This window comes from Salvelinus namaycush, chromosome 42 (assembly GCF_016432855.1).
Source record: "Salvelinus namaycush isolate Seneca chromosome 42, SaNama_1.0, whole genome shotgun sequence".
Lineage (NCBI taxonomy): Eukaryota > Metazoa > Chordata > Actinopteri > Salmoniformes > Salmonidae > Salvelinus > Salvelinus namaycush.
In genome coordinates, this window is record NC_052348.1 from 15686537 (window position 1) to 15711179 (window position 24643).

At 46.3% G+C, this 24643-nt stretch overlaps 1 protein-coding gene across 1 annotated transcript in view; it reads right to left on the reverse strand.

The window, feature by feature from the left end:
- The window catches only part of LOC120034755 (centlein-like), a 92799-nt gene that overhangs the window by 57057 nt on the left and 11099 nt on the right, over positions 1-24643 (reverse strand). The window contains exons 4-7 of the mRNA XM_038981359.1: positions 23196-23315; positions 9551-9651; positions 6181-6272; positions 3447-4012 (exon numbers count right to left, since the gene is read on the reverse strand). Coding sequence (XP_038837287.1) covers positions 3447-4012; positions 6181-6272; positions 9551-9651; positions 23196-23315 — 879 coding nt within the window. The remainder of the gene's footprint in view (positions 1-3446; positions 4013-6180; positions 6273-9550; positions 9652-23195; positions 23316-24643) is intronic.

The window sequence follows — 24643 nt, forward strand, 5'->3', positions numbered from 1 at the left end:
AGCCCATCTGATGGACGGACGTGCGGTAAGGGTTTCGGAGACACGCACACCTCCACTCCCTACCCACCCACCTCCCCCGTTATCGACAGTGACCTTTGACGTGGAAGTCAGTGACATTTACGCTGTGGGTTTTATTAACGTGGGGCGGTGAGAGCAGCAGAGGTAAAGACCTCCACATCACCATCAGCCTTCCCACATGACAGACCAGAGGCCCCAGGGCTGGGGGGGCGCAGGCTGGGGTTGGAGGCTAGAGCTGGGGCCTGGGGCTGGAGGGAGAAAGGACTGGACCCAGCCACTAAGGCCCAAGACTGGCCTACTGACAGACTGTGCTGAGGACTGAACATTCCAGTACACCACACACCTGCACCAGAGAGGCATTTAACCTACAATACCATACCAAAGTAATAGTTTGAATACTGTATGTAATCAATGCAACAGGAAGGGGAATAAATAACTACTTCAATACAAACCAACCATGTGGATACAAGTCAAGTCCTCACTATAACAGTATGCTGGATGTATTTGCATGATATGCTGTTTTAATTGACAGGTATTTCAGATAGCCTGTCTTTACCTTCAATTCTCGGGCTCTCTCTTCTCTGTATACATCAATGATGTCGCTCTCGCTGCTGGTGATTCTCTGATCCACCTCTACACAGACAACACCATTCTGTATACTTGGCGCATCTTCGGACACTGTCTTAACTAACCTCCAGACGAGCTTCAATGCCATACAACTCTCCTTCTGTGGCCTCCGACTGCTCTTAAATGCAAGTAAAACTAAATGCATGCTCTTCAACCGATCGCTGCCCGCCCGTCTAGCATCACTACTCTGGACGGTTCTGACTTAGAATACGTGGACAACTACAAATACCTAGGTGTCTGGTTAGACTGTAGACTCTCCTTCCAGACTCACATTAAGCATCTCCAATCCAAAATTAAATCTAGAATCGGCTTTCTATTTTGCAACAAAGCATCCTTCACTCATGCTGCCAAACATACCCTCATAAAACTGATTATCCTACCGATCCTCGACGATGTCATTTACAAAATAGCCTCCAACACTCAACAAATTGGATGCAGTCTATCACAGTGCCATCCGTTGTCACCAAAGCCCCATATACTACCCACCACTGCGACCTGTGCGCTCTCGTTGGCTGGAACAGCTTCATACTCGTCGCCAAACCCACTGGCTCCAGGTCATCTACAAGTCTTTGCTAGGTAAAGCCCCGCCTTATCTCAGCTCACTGGTCACCATAGCAGCACCCACCCGTAGCACCCGGTCCAGCAGGTATATCTCACTGGTCACCCCCAAAGCCAATTCCTCCTTTGGCCGCCTTTCCATCCAGTTCTCTGCTGCCAATGACTGGAACGAACTGCAAAAATCACTGAAGCTGGTAGACTCATATCTCCCTCACTAGCATTAAGCACCAGTTGTCAGAGCAATTCACAGATCTCTGCACCTGTACATAGCCCATCTGTAAATAGCCCATCCAACTACCTCATCCCCATACTGTATTTATTTATTTATCATGCTCCTTTGCACCCCAGTAGCTCTACTTGCACATTCATCTTATTGACTGTATCTTTGTTTATTCTATGTGTAACTCTGTGTTGTTGTATGAGTCGAACTGCTTTGCTTTATCTTGGCCAGGTCGCAGTTGTAAATGAGAATTTGTTCTCAACTAGCCTACCTGGTTAAATAAAGGTGAAATGTTTATTTTAATTTTATTTTTTTATTTTTTTTAAACCTGCCTGCTGGGCTGGACCACTCACTCAGCCAGGGTGGGGGTGATCACCTTGTCAGGGAGTGAGCTGTATCACTGTATCTTATACGCTGTGGCAGGGCATCCCCCCCGTTTAGGGCACTTCTACTATTCCATCAGTCTCAGATGTGCTGAGTGGACAGGACAGTGTGCTGGTCGTGTCATGGCTGCCTTGCTTCGGGAGACAGGCTGTGTGTGTGTGTGTGTGTGTGTACTATATATTGTATACCAGATACCTCCTGCTAGCCCCTACAGTACTCTCCCGGAGGCGCCTGGCTCAGCCCTGCTCTGCTCTCCAAACAAACTGCTGATGTGGTCAAAATTCAAAATGTCCGCCAGCCTTAAGGTACTTCTTCCTGAAACTTCGAGTCGAGCCAGAGGCAGTGAGAAGAACAGTCATAAACCAAAACGGAGGAAGGCGCTTGTCAGTCACTTATTTAACGAGTCTGATATCTTCATTTTGTTGGTATTTAACAAATTCTCTGCAGGATGAAAAGCCACATTTTCCCAAGCATCTATAGGCATAATAATATTGAGACAAGAGAGACACAGAAGGCTTTAACAGCACTGCACCTCAACTGACAGGTAACTTAACTAAGACGTCTTTATTTAAGTCCCCCTTTTAGGTTAAGACTGTATCTTACGGCTGCTTATTAGACACATTAGGGACAAGGGAGAAACATGCCATAGGTTTATACAGCCACTGTTAGGTTTCAACGTCCCCGTGTGAGTAACCAAGGTTTCAGTGAGATGAATTAGTCATGGGAGAGGTGAGGTGAGTGAGAAGAGTGTGTGTGTGTGTGTGTGTGTGTGTGTGTGTGTGTGTGTGTGTGTGTGTGTGTGTGTGAAGTGAAGCTAGGCTACTGCTGGAGGGGGGGGGGGAGAGAGTCTCTGTGAGAAATGAACATCAGCCAGCGGTGCAGGTAGCCGGTGTTTGAAATCAAATCATCTCAACCATCACTCAATAAACATTAGCTCAGTGGCTTTTTAGCATAAAACATACATGAAATAATTACTGTAGATGGTTCTTAATTTGGAGAGTGTTAAACAGCTTGTAGACATCTGGTAGTGAGCCGAGGAGGGTCATTCAAAATTTATCCAACTAAATTAAGGAGAGGAGAGGAATGAGAGGGGGTTCGTGTGGGGAGCAAAAAACGGTTTACGCACATCCTGAATCGACATGTCACAAGATAACGGAACTGACTGGGGTTGGGGTGGTGGGGGGAACCTATGCCTGGGAATGTCTTTGGTTGCTGTCACGAGAGGGGTGAATATGCAAAGGACCGGTAAATTAAATCAAGCTGCCAAACTGTCAATTCTCAGGCCTCATGACTGCATCACTGGAAGATATCAAGTGTCGGGCCCTTATCATATCAAGTGTCGGGCTTTCTTGGCACCAGTTCAACTCTGTGTGCAGAGGTGGCTAATTTTGCATGCAAATTTCAGTCAATAAGCTCCGAGCAAGACGTCCCAGGATATTTCAAAGGATCTGACAGTCGTTTTTTTATTTTTCCTCCCTCTCCCTCCATCGGCTCTTGAATACCAACTAGACAGGCGCTGAAAATTCAATCACCCATTTGCTTACGCTTTGCATATGCACGGTGTCCCCTCGATGCCGCTAAGCCCCCCCTAGAAAATAATGAGGGGGTGAGAGAGAGAGAGAAAATGTGTGTGTCGTACCTGTCCGCGCTTATGTCCTCCCAGTCGTCCCTAGCAGGGCTGCGGCCTCCCCCTCCGATGGCTTGATTGGGGCCAACCGCTCGGTGGCGGTGCAGCCGCGCTGGGCCTCTGGGTCGCATGCCTGTTTTGAATTTGACCTTGCTGTTTGCTAATGCCCCTCCACTTATTCCTCCCCCTGCTGTGGCTGCTGCGGCCAGCCCTGTTAGCATGTTAGCCTTGGGTTGTCTCTGGCTCCTGTTGAAGTCCCGGGCCGCCCTCAGGATGCCCAGCTCCTGCCTGAGCCGGAGCAGCTGCTGCCGGGTGCGTCCGGCTTCCCTCCTGGCCCCCTCCAGCTGGGTCTCCAGGGCCAGGGCCTTGGCGCGGTGTCTCTCCTCCTGGGCGAGTGCCTGGGCATGGGCCGCCTCGTCGCGAGCAGCCCCCTGGGTGCGGAGGCGGGCCAGAGAGCCCTGGAGGTGCTCCTTGTCCTGGGTTAGAGCTGTGTTGGCCTCCTGGAGGTCCTGGTTGTCCTCCCTCAGCCTCTCGGTCTCCTGCTCCATGGACACCGTCCTCCTCTCCAACTGTTCTATCTATATGGTGATCATTGAGTGTTCATTAGGACCAAAACGAACCTCCCAGTCATACCACTCTATGTACTCTGCCATATAGAGTTAATGGACCTTCTATTCACTGTAAATGTCTTAAAACAAGCTACGAACAAGAAAATTCCTGTCAACTTTGAACTGCGAAAACAGGGTAGTGTCAGTGTTTCTCTCTACTCTGACCTGTGTTTGCAGTAACTGTGCAGGCCAGGGTAGTAGAGGGTTGAAACAAACCATTAGGCCATTAACACGGCAGCAGGTAGCCTAGTGGTTAAGAGCTTTGGGCCAGTAACCAAAAGGTCGCTGGGTCGAATCCCCGAGCCGACTAGCTGAAAAATCTGTCGATGTGCCCTTGCGCAAGGCACTGAACCCTAATTGCTCCTACAAGCTCTGGATAAGAGCATCTGCTAAATTACTGAAATGTAAACACTCCAATTCCGACTGAGCCCCCCCCCCCCTCCTAGAGAGGCTACAGACATCTTGACTGCTAGCCCCACCCTCTCCCTCCTAGAGAGGCTACAGCCATCTGACTGCTAGCCCCCCCCCCCCCCCCTCCTAGAGAGGCTACAGACATCTGACTGCTAGCCCCCCCCCCCCCCCCCCTCCTAGAGAGGCTACAGACATCTGACTGCTAGCCCCCCCCCCCCCCCCCCCCTCCTAGAGAGGCTACAGACATCTGACTGCCAGCCCCCCCCCCCCCCTCCTAGAGAGGCTACAGACATCTGACTGCTAGCCCCCCCCTCCTAGAGAGGCTACAGACATCTGACTGCTAGCCCCTCCTCCTAGAGAGGCTACAGACATCTGACTTCTAGCCCCTCCTCCTAGAGAGGCTACAGACATCTGACTGCTAGCCCCCCCTCCTAGAGAGGCTACAGACATCTGACTGCTAGCCCCTCCTCCTAGAGAGGCTACAGACATCTGACTGCTAGCCCCCCCTCCTAGAGAGGCTACAGACATCTGACTGCTAGCCCCTCCTCCTAGAGAGGCTACAGACATCTGACTGCTAGCCCCCCCTCCTAGAGAGGCTACAGACATCTGACTGCTAGCCCTCCCTCCTAGAGAGGCTACAGCAGACATCTGACTGCTAGCCCCCCCTCCTAGAGAGGCTACAGATATCTGACTGCTAGCCCCCCCCCCCCCCCCCTAGAGAGGCTACAGACATCTGACTGCTAGTCCCCCGACCAGTCACCTATCACTAAACACTGAAAACAGGACCACCCCTTTGTCTCTTTGGTGGAAACGGTTAAACAGAACAGTGGATACCTGCTGGGTGTAGCTATACCCCCAGGCAATCGCTCTCTTTTATTGGGCACGGCTCTGCCCTCTGCTTAAGCAGGACGGTACCATTCAAACAAAATTAGGGCGGCTTCCCGGTCCGCCTGATCCTCGACTTACAGTGAGATGGGGCGACATGTAAAATTTCACGCACACACACACACAGTGCATGCTCCTCACCGGGCCTCCCCAAAATGTCTTTCCATTACCCACCATGTCTGGATAGCATAAATGAGTGCTGCTCCTCTCCTCCCCTCCCTCCTCTCCCGACCCCTGTTGGTTATTATACTAACATGGTACTGTCACTCTGTAATAGATGCCATGACAGTCTCCATTAAACCACCCGCCATATGGCATTTGTTGGCGCTAGACGCCTTGGCATCATCTGCTAGAAATGATTCCGGAACAATTTAATTCCCCGTTAAAATAGTTCCCTGTGTCCCTCTCAATCCTCTTCAACATACCACTGCATGACTGTTATGGGCGTATGAGCACGCTTTTACATCCCCTCTTAACATCCCCCGAACGGCACTTCACCAACGTCATTGTGGAGGATTATCACACTCATAGTGAGTGATGGGGCCTGGGAAGAAGTCATTTAAAAAACATTATTTGTGGTTGTTTTGTAGTTCTCAGAGGAAAGCCTTTGCAACCACTAGCAGACATTGAATAATTTTCAAATATGTTTTTCTAATTGTTATTTTGACCAGAAAAATGCCTGCTCAACAACAAAACATCCACATAAAACTTCCAAGAGCCGAGACAGTATTTTTCTCCCCACTTCAGTTTTATAGAATTACTTAAGTAGGTATTGTGGTGAGGAAGACTTTTGTCTTGCCGGGTTTCTTTTATTGCCGGTGACAAAGAGCACTTTACTGTACCTTCTTCAGCGACTGCTCCACTCTCTCGGCAGAGGGCTTTTTGGGAGTGCTGTTCTTGACCTTCGGATCGGCTGCCACTTTGTGAAGAAGCTCTGCCAACGAGGACAAAGCATGTTATTGTGACATGAAGACAAGACACGTGTCTGCTTCCTTTCAGCCAGCCACATAGGTAGATGGAAAAGAGGAAAAAAAGATATTATTAAATCAATTTTTATTAATTATGTCTAATTGATTTCTTTTCACGCCGTAAGCCTATTCTTGAAGGCTACTTGTTCTTTTCTGAAAATAGTGTCAGAAAAGAACACATGACTTGCCAGTCAACACATGCCTTGTAAGTTCAAGACAAGAGAGCTCTAAATTATATCACTTTGGCAATTATTCAGAAATCTAAAACCATTATAAAATGACAACGCAAAGAGCAATTGAAGACAGTGATTTGTCATATTAGGGGATTAGAATCAATAAACCTACCCTAGAATATCAATTTCCATTCTAAAACCATAGGACATAGTCTTTATCAAGCACCACTAATAATACAGGTCTTATATTTTATCTAAGCATCCCACTAGGATGTTCAATCAAAAGCAGACATGGGTGAAAACACAACCGCCTCACCCCTGGAGATCTTAAACAAACGTAGAGAAATGTTCAACTCCCCTGTGAACACACAAACCCTGGCTGCCCTGCTTGCTTTGTAGCCCACCATGCATCCACACCCAGTAGAATAACTCCTCTCCAACGAATAAAATCTGCCTTTATTGGGAGCAGTTCAACAAGTCATTATTATGTTTCTAACATTCACCGGTGAAGAAGACGAAGAACAAGTATGTGAGTAGATTCCCCTGCTGCTACAAGCAAGAAAAAATACATTTAAAAATCACAAAAGGAATAGGAGTTTGTCTGTTTTGTGTGTGAACTACCCTCTTTTTTGACCCCAAAAATTAAAATAACAAGGTTGAGGCAAAATAATAACGAAGACAAAACTTTTCCGCCTCCCTTCACTCCTTCTTGTTAAACTTTCATGGCGGTACAAGGAAACTCATTTGTCAGATAAGGTTGAAAATGTTAAATATTCAGGCACTCGACTTTTCAGGTTGACCTTTTGTCGTGAGATGCAGGAGAAAGAGGCGAGAGAGCGAGAGGGAGAGAAAGAAAGAGGTGGAGCCACTCTTCTCCTTTGCTCCTCCCTCCATTCTCCTTTGCATGGCCAAGGAAAGGAAAGGGAAGTTTGTTACTTCAAATTAGCCGTCTCTTTTGTCTCCGCCGACTTGTCACATCCAATCAGACCAGAGCCCAAATAAGCGAGGGCTGCCGCGCAGCGCTGTGTACATAACCAGATAGGGAGACAATTATCCCGCTCGCGCCCGGGCTGGGGGGTGGCTGGGGAGTTGCCACCTCGGCACTAGTACCTTGATATGGAGGGAGTCAGTGGCTCTCTAGTCACTTTGCTTTGGAGGAGGTCCCAATGCTACAGCATTCATTAACGTCTAACGGCTCAAATGTCTTCTCAACCCCATCACCTCCTCCTCCGCGCCTCCGTCTCCCGCCCCTTACGGGCCGAGCCACAAAGGTCTCCGCCACGGAGCGCTGTCTTTCATCTGTTTGCTTTCGTTAGCGGGATTGTGATGGGGTTGGGTTGGGTTGCTGCTTGAACCTTTCTCTCCCTTTGATCGGGTCAGAGGGGTTCCACAAGAGTCAATTCCGTGGCAGCTTGTAAACGTGTTCTATGGATCTCTGGGTTTGTGTTGCCAGCGCCTGATTTGAGCTGCTACAGTGTTGGTTTATGATGAGCTGGCCTCAGAGTTAGCAATTTCAATATACATCTTGTATGTCAATTAATTACATAATCACTTTAGTCACAATCAATCCTTGGGATTAACTTAAAAGGGCCAAACTGTGATATTTATAGACAGTTTTCAAAAAAGGGATTGGGCCTTTACATTATTATGAAGTGAAATGTAGAAGTATAAATCATAAACATTCTGTGGCTGCAGCCGTGCTTTCACTCAGGTGGTGCCGTGTAGAGATTATAGGTCTCTAATTTGGTTAATTGGGTGACAGACAGGATACAATGTTAAACCATTACTTTCAAAGCCAGTCTATCTCAGCTTTTCTGATTATGCCATTGATTGTCAATGGGATCCGCCATCTTAATTAGTGGCATCCTTTGTAGCCCTGGTTTTGCATTTGGCCGTCAGACACCATCATTAATCATCAGGTAAATTAAAGTGATGGAGAACAGATTGGTTATTGAACTCGTTAATTAAAAAGGGCCACTGTAGTAGGTAATTCAGTATTTGACAAAGCGATATAGATTGGGAGTCCCAAATGGCACACTTTTCCCTATATAGTGCACTACTTTTGACCAGCACATATGACTATGATAAAAGGTAGTGCACTATGTAGGGAATAGGGTGCCATTTGGGACACAAAGAAAATTGATGCACATTCTATGATTAGGAGGGGAGGTATGCACTATGCAAAGAAGATGCCTTCTTTTTGATATCCCAGTCAATTTAGAACAGGTTGATCAGGCTTTAATTGAATTGTCCCGTTAATTCCACTGAAGATGTGGTGTTCAACCCACAAAAAAAGTAGCTGAGGAGGTACAACATTACAAGCACGTCAGAACACTACTGTTTAACAGATGTTCGACCTACGTATGTTAAACCAACATATGTGCCGTTATTCAGTGTTTTTTTGGGGGGGGCCCTTACACCACCACCCCCCCTCTTCTGGGAAAAAATGAACATTGTTTTTACAGCTTTTTCTTTTGTTGTTACATGTACATTCTACACACATTATATATATGTTGTTGTTTTTTTTACAGTAGTTACATAGCAAGAATAAAGTAATTTGATATTTCGATATACATGACATATAGAGAGATAGTACTTATACATTATAAATTGTGTTTTCATTCAAAACTATGATAGAACATGAGCTTTTAAACCCACCCCTCATTCAGTGTTTCCTCTTTGACTTGTTCAGCCTAAAGACACTATCCAGGGGTGTTGCTTCATACCTACAGCACGCTTGAGAATGAAAACCAATGGAGGACACATTCTTTCAGACAAGGAGAAATGGGGCAAAACAGCTTGATGGGGTTCTGATCTGTCAGTCAGCCTCTAGACGAGAGTGTGGATCATAGAGTTGGATAGAGGGAACACTTGCCACAAAGCCTTTTTTAGCATGGACAGCACAATTGAATGCATTCATCATTTCACTGGATGGGACTTCTAATATTATAACGAGGGTCACACAATTCCACCCAGGTCAGCAAGACGGATCAGCCAATGGATTATAATCCTGAGCAAACACTGGGTGGGCTTTCTTTCCAACTCTATGGTGTGGAAGTGAAAAGGCTCACCTTGTTGTTCGTTCTGAAGACACAGCCTCAGCTCCTGTACAGTGGCCCGGTCCATAGCAGCCTGGACACGCAACACATCCAGCTCCTCCTCTAGGTTAGTCCTACCACCACACACATCAAAAAACACTTAAAACAACGTTTTTCTTCAAGACTTTAGTGACAGGAAGGGCAGTTCTGTGTCAGACTTGCGCTCCTCTTCTCTCAACACACCTGGACCCAAGGAAAGGGAACATCTTGTTACATTCCTGTAAATGCCACTTCTAATTCCACATTACAACCATTATGTGACGCTTCCTGTATGTGACGCCTCCATTTTACTTTTAACCTGACAACCGTGGCATCAAATCCTCGTCTACGATACCGATATGATTAATGTGAAGAGGAAGACTAGCTAATTAAAGGCTGAATTTAATTCATGTGGAAATCAAAGTGACAAGAAACATGAAACCCAGGTAAGGAGGTACAATGTGTGTGCGCGCGCGCGTGTGTGTGTGTGTGTGTGTGTGTGTGTGTGTGTGTGTGTGTGTGTGTGTGTGTGTGTGTGTGTGACGTGTGACGTGTGTATGAGCCCAATTAACTCTCTGCGATTAGCTTGATTCCCGCTAAAGGCTAATTAAGAGGAAAGGAGCCATGCTCGAGACTCTTGCACTTTCAAGTTATTATTAGGACCTAAAAAGAAGTCTGCGGAGGATACGGGTATAGGTCCCGCTGAGACCGTCGCACCTGAAAACACACACCTCGTTCCCCGCCCCTTCCCTCCACAGCCCCAAGCATCCGGGGAGATGGAGAAGCCAGAGAGAGAAACACTGTCTGTGTGAACTACTGTTACTGTTCCAGTGGCATCACTCAGCCTGATTTCCTTTTCCTGACTGACTGACTGACTGACTGACTGGTGGCTTTTGTAATACAGGTTCAACTAGTAGCATGGAACAGTCCAGTAATGAAACCTTACACACCTCCAGACCAGCGCCATATGATTGCTAGTGTGGTCGTGTCAGCTTGGACCCTGGTTCTGTTAGTAAACACACATGGCGAGGGCCTTCTAGTGTTCCGTTCTGTTCCGTTCTTCCTCCAATGATGTCTTCACTTACATAAACATGGACTGCTAAATGTTCTTACCGGTAGTTGGCAATAAAATGTGAGTAGTTCTCGGTTAGGGATAAGTTAGTTAGTAGGCTTGAGGTGTGTGAAATGGCTCAGGGTTCACCACAGTAATACGGTGCGAATCAAGGCCTAGTTTCAAGTTGCATTAGTCGGATGTACAGGATACACATGGTATATACTGTCTAACTAAATACTTGCAGGTTCCTTCTGGACAATAAGATATAATGACAGATGAATGGGCTAATGTACCCGCAGCTTAAATAAGTCCACAAATGACCCTCTCTGGGGGGTGAGACAGAGACAATGCAGATGGATACGTGTCGCTGCTTCACTATAGATTTTCCTCTATAAATGAGCTGCAGTCGATGCAGGCTCCAGCTCCCAGCACTGCCCTGAGAATACTATTATGTATCCATACAGCCCGTTAATGGGACAAATTAATTGAAATATGCCGCGTGTGGAACGGGCCAATTTCTTCTAATGTTTCTCTTTTACGCCTTGTCCGATGCCGGCCGTATCGACGTGACACCCAAGTTCATATTGAAGACACTTTGTTTTGTTGAAGGATGAACATGTTTCTCTCAGTGATCCCGGATTAGAATCCAGATGGGGGTTTGTTTTGTGTCCGGGGACCTTCCGGTTTCCCACCATGACACCCTAGTAAAGGACCAGTATAGGAGAGATACTAAACATATCTAATACATGGATGCAGTCAGTGTGTGGCCCAATACGCCACACACAAGCAAGCAGACAGAGACACATTCCCTTGAAGGCGGCTACCGGTAGATGACTGTCCTTAGGTCCAAATACATCATAGGTGACAGTACTATGAAGCACTCTAAGCAAACCTTGTCTTACTCCTCAACCCAACTAGATCACCTTCTACTGTATCTGCTCTCCCTCTCAACCAAACATTTACCTCACATCTCCAGCGCGGTGAGCTGGGGCGTTAGGCCTCTGGGCTGCAGTGTGAACACAGCTTTATTAGCTCTCAATCCAGCAGCCAGTACTGGAGGTCTCTTCAGACCCAACAGTTGTTCAATTAAAATACAGACCAAGGCCTGATTCAAATTCCTGTTTTTTTTGTCAACTGCATATAATTGTTTTATGAGAGGTTGCTAACTCCCATCTCCCTCCCGTTCGATTCGCCCCCTCTCCGTTTCCCTCTCCCTCTCCCCCTCGCTTCATAGGCTTGTGTGATTCCTTAGTGTGAATGCATCAATTTGAATAACAGATGTTTATTTGCAGTCTATTTGGTTCCCTGGGGGGAGGGGGGAGCGTGGCCCTCTCTAGAGGGTTGAGAGGCTGGTTGGATGTTAGATATCTCTTCGAATAAATACATAAGGAAGAGGGGGTAACACCAGGGTTGCCTGAGGAGTGTCTGTATCTATCAGCGCGCCACACACAGGAGAACAGAGTAAAACGAGTAGAAACAACAGCTAACTCCCCTGTTGTTCTGAGATCAGATACATAATGTACTACTCTTAGCTATAGAACAGTGGTGGGGAAAATCATGCCACTAAAATCTACGGAAGTCAATATTTCGAGGTGCTTGAATAAACCCATTTGTGGTGCATTTCCTATAGCAGTAATTGATTGCTCCTCTCTACATTACAATATCCTCTTCTGGGCTTCACCACTGATATTTTCGGCGTCCAAAATAGCACCCTATTCCCTATATAGTGAACTACTTTTGGCCGCATGTAACGTGTGAATAGGATGCCATTTCAGATGCAGCCATTGACTTCTGTTTCCTGGTCAAACAGGCCTGCGTAAGGACAGACTTGATCCACTACAGTGGCCCTCCAGAACACTACTGAAAGGTAGACTTTAATAATCCTAAAACAGATGCTTTCCTGTCCAACCCTTGACAGCATCATAGAACAATGTTTGTGGTCAATCACACATCCTGTTCTCTCTTTTTACCCTTTCTCTTCTGTTCAAATAAAGCCAGCAAATCCATCTCCAATTCCCTCATAACGCCTCGCCTGAGGTAGAATACAAAACTCAGCAGGCTTGAAAGCTGAAAAAAACAAACGCTTTTACCTCCGCTAGCATCAAAATGAAAGACAACAGACGGAACAGATGCGTTCTGCTTGGTAATGATGGCTCTGTATTGTACGTCTCTGTTCCGCTGTTTGTTAAAACCCTTCTCTCCTGAAATACCGTAGTAGCATCAGAGCCAGCCGAGCCCTGAGCCATCTATTCCAAGTCATTTGATCTTTTCTCTACCTGTGTTCCTCTAGAGCAGACTAACAGAGCTTAGAGCACACACTGCCAGCTCCGACCCACCAGGGATCACAGAGCAGTACATCATCTTTTGACCGTTGTGCTTTTCACGCGCCAGGCCTTCCCTCGATCTCACTCTCTCCCATTTCATGCTTGGCACATAAAAACATGGAACAGAGAGAGAGAAAGAGTCAGTGAGAAAGAGAGAGAGAGGGGGTAAAAAAAAATACACTTCTAGCACTTTCTATGACTGGAGAGGAGAGCATGTCAGTACCCCCTGAAGAAGAGGTGAGGAAAGACATCATTTTGAGTCAGAGGGGAATTCCCCTCTCTCTGCAGCTTTAAGCCCAGAAAGGCAAGAGTCTGTCTGTGTGTCCATACCAAATTACACCCTATTCCCTATTAAGTGCACTACGTTTGACCTGGGCCCATAGGGCTCTGGTCAAATGTTGTGCACTATATAAAAAATAGGATGCCATTTGGGACACAGCCTGTGTCTAGTACGGACGGGGAGGGAGGAGGGATAAGCCTCCGCTGTCAGCAGTAAAGTGTTGTAGTTCATACAGCTCTCTGTTCTCGTGGCCACAGGCCATAATGCAACAACAACAGTGAAGCAGTGAGTCACTGAGCGGAGCCGGAGCACGCCTCTCCCTCCTCAGCCACGGGGCATTGATACGGGAGGTAAATAGGCCTCCATGTTCAGGCACTACTGGGGTGGACTAGTGAAAACAGTTAAGGAGGTCCATTGTGCCCGCCGCATTAAAATACCAGATTTGAGATTTCAGACCCCAAGAACAGTATTTTTGTTAAGTACGATCTCATCTGATGATGGCATCTGTCAATATTGACATTACAACATACAAATACCACAAAAAGTAGACTGAATCCTGCTGTGTTTATACTACTGTTCCGTGTGTAGTGTTATGGCATCTGTTGGCATGTCGTAAAGTGACATAACACACAGTATCTGACTAAACAGGTAGATATCACTGTAGAGATGTACTTTCTCAGCCTGGTCCTGTGAAATGTGCTGATTATCTATGTTGACGTTTCACAGCACAGCTTTAGTTCCCATGCCTTCTGAGCGACGCCTGGCCGCGGTACAATCCAGAGAGCAGGCAGGCTAGGGCTTGCCTCATAATTACACAGTAAGTGTGCAGCAAAGTTTCAAAGAATAATTCATTTAGCAAATAATGAATAAAGCAGGCACTTTGGTGGTCGGTTATCAAAACAAACATAAAACATTCTGTCTTCTTTGTGTGTGTGTGTGTGTGTGTGTGTGTGTGTGTGTGTGTGTGTGTGTGTGTGTGTGTGTGTGTGTGTGTGTGTGTGTGTGTGTGTGTGTGTGTGTGTGTGTGTGTGTGTGTCTGCCCCGTGTGTCCCTCCCCCTAACACTCCCTGGTCCGGGGGGGGGCAAAATACACTCATTACTCCTAATACATTTTAGCAATCAAGATGAAAGGAGAAAGAAAATACATCGCAGAGAGAAAGAGAGAGAGCAGAAAACCCGGGTAAACTTTATTAAACTTCATTAGAGTCAAACGTGTCCACCACGTCTGTAATGGTCACTCTCAGTAGAGGGGGCTTCTTCACCACGCCGTTCTTCCTACAAATCATCTCAAAGGCTTTTTATCCAACAGTAATAGCTGCCTAATTTATGCTTTGATGTCGACTGAGTGTACCGTCTTTAGTGTGAGGGCGCCGCCTGCCGCGCCGCGTAGCCAGTGTTTAGTCTGTTTACGAGGGCCTAAATAATCCCTGCCTCCCTTTCACCCACTGACCGTTAACAACAATTAATGAGCGGCGGACAACCAGAGGACGACCAGAGACATAACCATAATGATGGGAGATAAAATTAACCCATGGCGAATCAACATTCCTCGCCCAACCCGCTCCCGCCTTGCCTCTCCTCCACCAACGACGAAGAGGACATTTCAATCTGAATGCCTGGCCGGCGCTCCGGCGGCTTTACGCTTTATTTGCAATTGAAGTAATTCAGATCATTCTCCTCCAGAGTGCGCTTCATGTTTGAGAGCCCATATTTGAAACGGGGGGTCTTTGTCTGAGGAGTACAACAATTGATGATTAAATAAAGGAGAGAGAGAAAGATTTCCTGCTGACTGCCTAATTTGATATCAAACCGATGGTAGAGTGGTCCCAATGGAAAATGTCAAGTCTTCTCTCAGGACCACTTCAAACCTGGGAGGGTAAATAGGCCTGTTTTAGGGCTATCAGGAGAGTCAGGGGAGTCTCTAGACCTTGACACAAGAAACCAAGGGTAAGCCCAGTTTATACATTGAAACAGTGATCAGAGTGAGATTACAAATAAATCTATGATCTGTTTGATATAGACACAACAACTACAAAGGAAACAAACAATGCTATGACAGAGGGAATTTACACTACCGATGTGACTATGCACACTCACTGGACTCTACCCACACGCTCACACACTGACACTCCAACACACACATACACACGCTCACACACTGACATTCCAACACACACACACACACGCTCACACATACTTACACTGACACTCCAACACACACATACACACACACACACACACACACATACTTAAACTCCAACACACACACACACACACACACACACACGCTCACACATACTTACACTGACACTCCAACACACACATACACACGTACAAACACCCAAAACACATGCACATTAACGGCACACACACACAGCTGAAATTCTGTTTATTTTCTAACCTGATTGCCTAGTCACTTTTACCCCTACCTACATGTACATATTCTCTCAACTACCTCAACAACCTGGTACCTCAACAACCTGGTATCCCCTGCACATTGACTCGGTACTCCTTGTATATAGCCTCGTCCTAGTTATTTATGGTTTTCATATTTTCTATTGTTCTTACTTTTTAACTCTGCGTTGTTGGGAAAGGGCTCCTAAGTAAGAATTGCACGGTAAAGTCTACTGTATTCTGTAGTCTGTTGTATTCTGTATTCGGCACATGTGACCAACACAATTTGATTTGAGATAACAAGTTAAACAGAATACTTCCCTGACTAAATCCTTATTATTTATTCATTAGGACAAAGGGAAATGTCTAACATAAATGCAGGCATTTAATCTAATGCTGCAGATCATGGTACTTCTAATGATGTCAGGGGAGACTCTAGTCACCTAAACACACAGGTCTTAATAATACCTAGCAAGTTCAAGGGTATGAAGTTGAGTTCTTAAGCACTCTGTGCCTGATTGCATCCATGATCATTTCCATTGCAGGGAGCCAATGGGAGAGAGAGAGAGATTAAACTACCATAGTGGACCTGCAGCTGGTTCACCTTCCTTAACGGCCTCACCTCCACTAAGGGAACTAGAGGATCCAATAATTGGAGTGTTGCTGTGTTGAGAGCAACACTACAGGGACCCGAACCCAGGGAATAAACACTACACAAGCACACTCATTTTGGCAACAAATGGTTGATTGGACCACAAGCCTCTTTTATAAGTGCCTGTTTGGATAGGGGGAGCAATGATGAAACATCTGTACACAGCAGCTCAGGACAGAACGAGAGAGAGTGAGAGACCAAAAGACACAGAGAGAGACTGTAGCCCGAGAGAGACAGAGAGAGAGACAGAGAGAGAGACAAAGACAGAAAGAGAGACAGTGAGAGAGAGAGACAGTAAGAGAGACAGTGAGAGAGAGAGAGAGAGAGAGACTTCAGCCCGAGAGAGAGAAAGAGAGAGAGACAGAGAGAGAGACAGAGACAGAGAGAGACAGAAAGAGAGAGAGAGACTTCAGCCTGAGAGAGAAAAAGAGAGAGAGAGAGACAGAGAGACAGATAGAGAGACAGATAGAGAGACAGAAAGAGAGACAGTAAGAGAGACAGTGAGAGAGAGAGAGACTTCAGCCCGAGAAAGAGAGAGAGACAGAGATTGAATGAACTACAGGACATAATGAAAACCCTCCAACCCCAAAAGGTCTGTGTGTTGATGGTATCCTCAATGAAATGATCAAATATACAGACCACACATTCCAATTGGCTAAACTTAAACTTTTTAACATCATCCTCAGCTCTGGCATCTTCCCCAATATTTGGAACCAAGGATTGATCACCCCAATCCACAAAAGTGGAGACAAATTTGACCCCAATAACTACCTACGGATATGCGTCAACAGCAACCTTGAGAAAATTCTCTGCATTATCATTAACTTCTTTGGGGTAGGGGGCAGTATTTTCACGTCCGGATGAAAAGCATGCCCAGAGTAAACGGCCTGCTACAAAGCCATAAAAGCTAGAATATGCATATTATTAGTAGATTTGGATAGAAAACACTCTGAAGTTTCTAAAACTGTTTGAATGATGTCTGTGAGTATAACAGAACTCATATGGCAGGCAACAACCGGAGAAAAAAATCCAACCAGGAAGTGGGAAATCTGAGGTTGGTCGATTTTTAACTCAGCTCCTATTGAAGATACAGTGGGATATTGGTAATGTTGCACTTCCTAAGGCTTCCACTAGATGTCAACAGTCGTTAGAATCTTGTCTGATGCCTCTACTGTGAAGTGGGGCCGAAGGAGAGAGGAATGAGTCAGGTCTATCATGACCTGAACATGCCCGTTCACGTGAGAGCAAGCTCTGTTCCATCGCACTTCTGAAGACAATGGAATACTCCTGGTTGGAACATTATTGAAGAATTATGTTAAAAACATCCTAAAGATTGATTCAATACTTCGTTTGTCATGTTTTTACGGACTGTAATATAAATGTTTTTACTTTTCGTCCGTACTTTCCCGCTGGACCTGCCCGCGCGTCGTGAGTTTGGAAAGTGTACTGAACGCTAGAACAACAAGGAGGAATTTGGACATAAATGACGGACATTATCGAACAAAACAAACATTTATTGTGGAACTGGGATTCCTGGGAGTGCATTCTGATGAAGATCGTCAAAGGTAATTGAATGTTTATAGTGTTACTTCTGACTTCTGTTGACTGCATAATATGGCGGATATATTTGTATCTTGACTGGGCTCTGAGCGCCGACTCAGATTATTGCATGGTTTGCTTTATTCGTAAAGCTTTTTTGAAATCTGACACAGCGGTTGCATTAAGGAGAAGTGCATCTAAAATTCCATGCATAACAGTTGTATCTTTTAGCAATGTTTATTATGAGTATTCCTGTAAATTGATGTGTCTCTCTGAACTTCTGAACGTAAGGCGCCAATGTAAACTCAGATTTTTGGATATAAATATGAACTTTACCAAACAAAACATACATGTATTGTGTAATATGAAGTCATATGAGTGTCATCTGATGAAGATCATCAAAGGTTAGTGATTCATTTGATCTATATTTCTGCTTTTTGTGAATCCTCTCTTTGTCTGGAAAATTGGCTTTTTACCAAATTACTGTACGACAGACCACGTATTCACCCTGCACACCCTAATTAACCCTAATTAACAAACAAACAAACCAACAAATGGAAGTGCGTACGGCCCAGTACATCACTGGGGCCAAGCTTCTTGCCATCCAGGACCTCTATACCAGTCGGTGTCAGAGGAAGACCCTGAAAATTGTCAAAGACTCCAGCCACCCTAGTCAGACTGATCTCTCTGCTACCGCACGGCAAGTGGTACCAGAGCGCCAGTCTAACTTTTTTTTGTTGGTATTTTCTTAAAACTGCATTGTTGGTTAAGGGCTTGTAAGTAAGCATTTCACCTGTCGTATTCGGCACATGTGACAAATACAATTCGATTTGAAAACAAAGGCAACGTCTTCTCACGCTTTGTTGAGTTCAAAATAGCTTTTGACTCAATTTGGCATGAGGGTCTGCTATACAAATTGATGGAAAGTGGTGTTGGGGGAAAAACATACGACATTATAAAATCCATGTACACAAACAACAAGTGTGCAATTAAAATTGGCAAAAAACACACGCATTTCTTTCCACAGGGCCGTGGGATGAGACAGGGATGCAGCTTAAGCCCCACCTTCTTCAACATATATATCAACAAATTGGCGAGGGCACTAGAACAGTCTGCAGCACCCAGCCTCATCCTACTAGAATCTGAAGTCAAATGTCTACTAATGATCTTGTGTTTCGGGCGCCAACCAAGGAGGGCCTACAGTAGCACCTAGATCTTCTGCACAGATTCTGTCAGACCTGGGCCCTGAAATAACATTTCAGTAAGACAAAAATAATGGTGTTCCAAAAAAGGTCCAGTTGCCAGGACCACAAATACAAATTCCATCTGGACACCGTTGACCTAGAGCACACAAAAACTATACATACCTCGGCCTAAAGATCAGCGCCACAGGTAACCTCCACAAAGCTGTGAACGATCTGAGAGAAGGCAAGAAGGGCCTTCTATGCTATCAAAAGGAACATAAAATTTGACATACCAATTAGGATCTGGCAGAAAATACTTGAATCAGTTATAGAACCCATTGCCCTTTATGGTTGTTAGGTCTGGGGTCCGCTCACCAACCAAGAATTCACAAAATTGGACAAACACCAAATTGAGACTGCATGCAGAATTCTGCAAAAATATCCTCTGTGTACAAGGTAAAACACCACACAATGCATGCAGAGCAGAATTAGGCCGATACCCTCTAATTATCAAAATCCAGAAAAGAGACGTTAAAATCTACAACCACCTAAAAGGAAGCGATTCCCAAACCTTCCATACATAACAAAGCCATCACCTGCAGGGAGATGAACCTGGAGAAGAGTCCCCTAAGCAAACTGGTCCTGGGGCTCTGTTAACAAACAGACCCCACAGAGCCCCAGAACAGCAACACAATTAGACCCAACTAAATCATGAGAAAACAAAGAGATAACTACTTGGCACATCGGAAAGCATTTACAAAAAAACAGAGCAAACTAGAATGATATTTGGCCCAAAACAGAGAGTAAACAGTGGCAGAATACCTGACAACTGTGACTGACCCAAACTGAAGGAAAGCTGACTATGTACAGACTCAGTGAGCATAGCCTTGCTATTGAGAAAGGTTGCCGTAAGCAGACCTGGCTCTCAAGAGAAGACAGGCTATGTGCACATTGCCCACAAAATGAGGTGGAAACTGAGCAGCACGTCCTAACCTCCTGCCAAATGAATTACCATATTCGAGAAACATATTTCACTCAGATTACACAGATCCACAAAGAATTCGAAACCAAATCCAATTTTGATAAACTCCCATATCTATTGGGTGAAATACCACAGTGTGTCATCACAGCAGCACAATTTGTGACCTGTTGCCACAAGAAAAGGGCAACCAGTGAAGAACAAACACCATTGTAAATACAACCTATATTTATGTTTATTTATTATCCCTTTTTTACTTGAACTATTTGCACATAATATAACTTTTGAAATGTCTATTGTTTTGGAACGTTTGTGAGTGTAATGTTTACTGTTCAGTTTTATTGTTTTTTTTCCACTTTTGCTTATTATCTACTTCACTTGCTTTGGCGATGTTAACATGTTTCCCATGCCAATAAAGCCCTGAAATTGAAATTGAGAGAGAAACTTTAGCCCAACAGAGAGAGAGAGAGAGAGAGAGACTTTAGCCCAACAGAGAGAAAGAGAGAGAGAGAGAGAGAGAGAGAGAGAGACTTTAGCCCAACAGAGAGAAAGAGAGAGAGAGAGAGAGAGAGAGAGACTTTAGCCCAACAGAGAGAAAGAGAGACTTTAGCCCAACAGAGAGAGAGAGAGAGAGAGAGAGAGAGAGAGAGAGAGACTTTAGCCCAACAGAGAGAGAGAGAGAGAGAGAGAGAGAGAGAGAGAGAGAGAGAGAGAGACTTTAGCCCAACAGAGAGAGAGAGAGAAAGACTTTAGCCCAACAGAGAGAGAGAGAAAGGAAATGAGAGGGGTGAGAGAACATCCTTTAAGCATCTAAACATCCTAACAGCAGCCTTCGCTGGACTGTTATTGGGCCCAAACTCCTCCTCCTACCTCCAGCCAGGAGATAATTAGCCATTAGCAAATCATAGCTAACACTTACGAGGAGGCACAACCTTCACAAGCACAATCATCTTAATATGGACGGCAGAATGGCAAACTGCCACTTATTATTGGGCCTTGCAGAAGCACTAGATGTCTACGTTCCAAATGGAACCCTATTACCTATATAGTGCACTGCTTTTGACCAGCGTCGGGCCCACAGTGGTCTGGTCAAAAGTAGTCCACTATATAGGGAATAGGGTGCCATTTTGGGATACATCCGAAGTTTAGGGCTGGGGGTGTGTGTTGGTCTAGTTATTGCACCAACACGGCTCCCATCTCCTTAATTGTTGGCTATCAACAGTAATTTACATCGCCGGAGCCGCCAAACAGCTTGATATAGAAGCCCAGCCTAATTGCACCGTGTATGCTTCGTTTCTTGCCCCCCTCTTCCCCTGCCCTCCCACACACCCGCCTTCCCAAACACTCCCAATAGATATAAAGGGAGATGGGGTGAGGAGAGTGGGTTTGGGGAGAGGAGAAGGGGGGAGTGGGGAAGGTGGTCGGACGGACGGTGTGCCTGCTGCTTGCTTTTGCACACTGAGCCGTCTAATGGTCGTCGGGGATGTTGCCGGGGCCAGGATCAAAGCGTGGCGGTTCTGTGTGTGGGGGGGGTCATTTTTCTAAAGCACGAGATAGAGACCTCCGCCAAGTTTACTTTGGGCCTTGGCGTGGGCACTGGGTGCCTGGCTGGCTGGGTTGACGGGGATCAGCACTAACCCCGGAGGACAGGGGCTGCACAGCCTGAAAGGGAATGGGCGGCTTCCCGCTCTCCCTCGTGCTACTCGCAGGTCAGTTGCAAGGACCGGGCAGGACGTTGCAGCCGCTTGCCCGGCCGGGAGGATCCTTAACGGGCAGCGGCGGCTGGAGCTGTGGCGGCTGTATGCCTGGTCTGTAATTAGCTCGGACAGCTCTGGCTCAGAGAAAGAGAGAGAGAGGCAGCCGGGCTAGATCATAATGAGATCATCTGGGATTAGGAGGACCGGACAGGAGGAGAGGGGAGGAGGAGGAGAGGGGAGGAGGAGGAGGAGAAGGGAGGAGGAGGAGAGGGGAAGAGGAGGAGGAGAGCCCAGGCCTCAGCCTGCTATAGCATCACACTACAGAGGTGGGGTAGAGTAGGGAACGGGGTAGAGTAGGGAACGGGGTAGAGTAGGGTAGGGAACGGGGTAGAGTAGGGAACGGGGTAGAGTAGGGAACGGGGTAGAGTGGGGAACGGGGTAGAGTAGGAACGGGGTAGAGTAGGGAACGGGGTAGAGTAGGAACGGGGTATAGAGTGGGGAACGGGGTAGAGTAGGGACGGTTAGAGTAGGAATGGGGTAGAGTAGGGACGGGGTAGAGTAGGGACGGGTAGGGGAGGCTGCTCCAGATCAAACAGAGGACTGGCTGGTCAGTGGTTGTACTGGCTGTACAGCAGCATGAGCCCTGGCAGAGTGGTAGAGAGCCGCAGTCAGAGGTCCTAATGAAGAGCAACACCTCCAACAGCCCTGGTAATTAACACAATCCCTGTCCCCCACCCTTTTCTCTCTCTCTCGTTACACCGCTATTGGTCACGGAGGCTCAGTACCGGTACGTGTACTGTGGGGACACGGACAACATGTCCCCATAATACTCAACTGTCTGTTTACGTTCTTAGGTAGCTCTCCTTTACCAAACACATTGACATAGATCAGAGAACAGAAAGGTCCAGTTAGGTATTTGATATAATTCATTGATAGTGGTGATGAATGGAATCATACCCCAGAGCTGCAACTAACAGACACGCCCGTCCCCACGTTCGTTGCAAAAAAGTGTCAGTTAAAATTACTTTAATGAACAAATGTTTTTGCTGGCCGCCGTGTAGAATGATTCAAATATATATGATGTGGAACATGGAACTGTTGCCAGCTTAAAACAATATATTTCTCACTATCATTAGAAACAACACGGAAATGAAGACGCTTCACAAAGACACGGCCAGAGCACACCGGTAATGTGATATTTTTTCTCCAACCAACAAAATCTTCGGGCCGGCAATTTTCCAAATGAGAGACGGGGCTAATGATCTAGTGTTGGAACCTGCTGGCTGGAAATAATGAGGAGGGGAGACGGACGCTGTGAAGTTCAGAAGGGCGTGCTCAAAGTTTAACACCGACAAACTGCGGGGGAGAGGTCGAGAGGTCAGACAGAGGTGAGGGCGTGTATGTGTAAAACGTGTGTGTGTGTGTAACGGTGTGTGTGTGTGCAAATGACAATACTCTATATCAGCAAGCAATCAGGCCAACTGAGGAGGTATAGAGACAGAGACAGAGAGAGAGACAGAGAGGAGTGGGACTTACTTTTGTGTAGTGAGCTTCTTGTTGAGGTGTTTGAAGTAGGCCAGCTCGTTCCACACCGCATCGCTGTTCTCCTGGCGGAGCTGCCACGGCTCTGCCCGCTGCTGGGCCCTGCCCCTGGGCCTGCACCAACACACACACACACACACAGAGGACCCAGGGGAGAACAGTTAGTACCATACCTAGCAGCCCCTGGTCAATTCACATCGGGAGAACTGTTGTTATTTAGACATTTGTAGCCGTATTCAAATGAGCGGCCTTGACTTTGATACTTCAGTGGCAAATCAAGTGTACACATAAGTGCACACACACAGTTGGTGTTAGTTAAATCCCAGGGCAGTGCCCGTGTGGCTAGGCTGCGGACTGCAGAGGATTCCCAGTGTGCCATGTAGATGTAAATAATGGCTGACACACGTCACTTATGAATACTTAATGACACTTTTACACGGTGGCGTGGCAGACACACACCCACCGCCTATTTCCCCTCGGCCCCCCAGTATCCTCCTCATCAATCAATCCCAGCCTACCCACCATTCAACTCCAATTTTTTTTTTTCTCTCTCTCTCTCTCTCTCTCTCTCTCTCTCTCTCTCTCTCTCTCTCTCTCTCTCTCTCTCTCTCTCTCTCTCTCTCTCTCTCTCTCTCTCTCTCTCTCTCTCTCTCTCTCTCTCTCTCTCTCTCTCTCTCTCTCTCTCTCTCTCTCTCTCTGTGTGTGTGTGTGTGTGTGTGTGTGTGTGTGTGTGTGTGTGTGTGTGTGTGTGTGTGTGTGTGTGGAAATGGATTCCAAGGTAGGCGAAACCAGGGTTATATCTATATGGTCCAGGGTTTCTTTCCCGTGGTCATTATGGGCTATGTAGACGCCGCTCTGCCACGCTAATACCAGTTAAGACCCCGTTCCTGGGAGTGGGAAGGAAACGGGAGGAACAGCACATTTTTTTTTAAATTTGATACCGCTAATGCCCCTGTGAGCAATTTGGAGGCCTTTAACTTGTGGTATGGTGTCGACAGTGTGGTGCTGTAGTGTGTCTGAGCTGTCCTGTGATCCCCGGGTTTCTTTCCCCGAGAGTAAAGACTCTCTCTCTCTGATACAGAAGAGAGATCACTGGAACTTCCCACAACAAAACTTAGACACTGAGGAGTATTCTATATGTATTCTTATGGTGAGTGGGGAGAGTAAAGTGGATTTCTATACACTGTGTGTTGTATGCAGGAGCAAGCCCCTACAGCCTGCCGTCCTGTGGCTCTGATCAGACAGACCTGCTACCAGGGATATGGAGGGAACGCTTATCTTGTCCGCTCCTTTAAGCAATATTGTAATTGAGGTAGCCTAGCAGTTAAGAGCGTTGGGCCAGTAACAGAAAGGTTGCTGGTTCGAATCCTCGAGCCAACTAGGGGAACAATCTGTCGATGTGCCCTTGAGCAAGTCACTTAACCATAATTACTCCTGTAAGC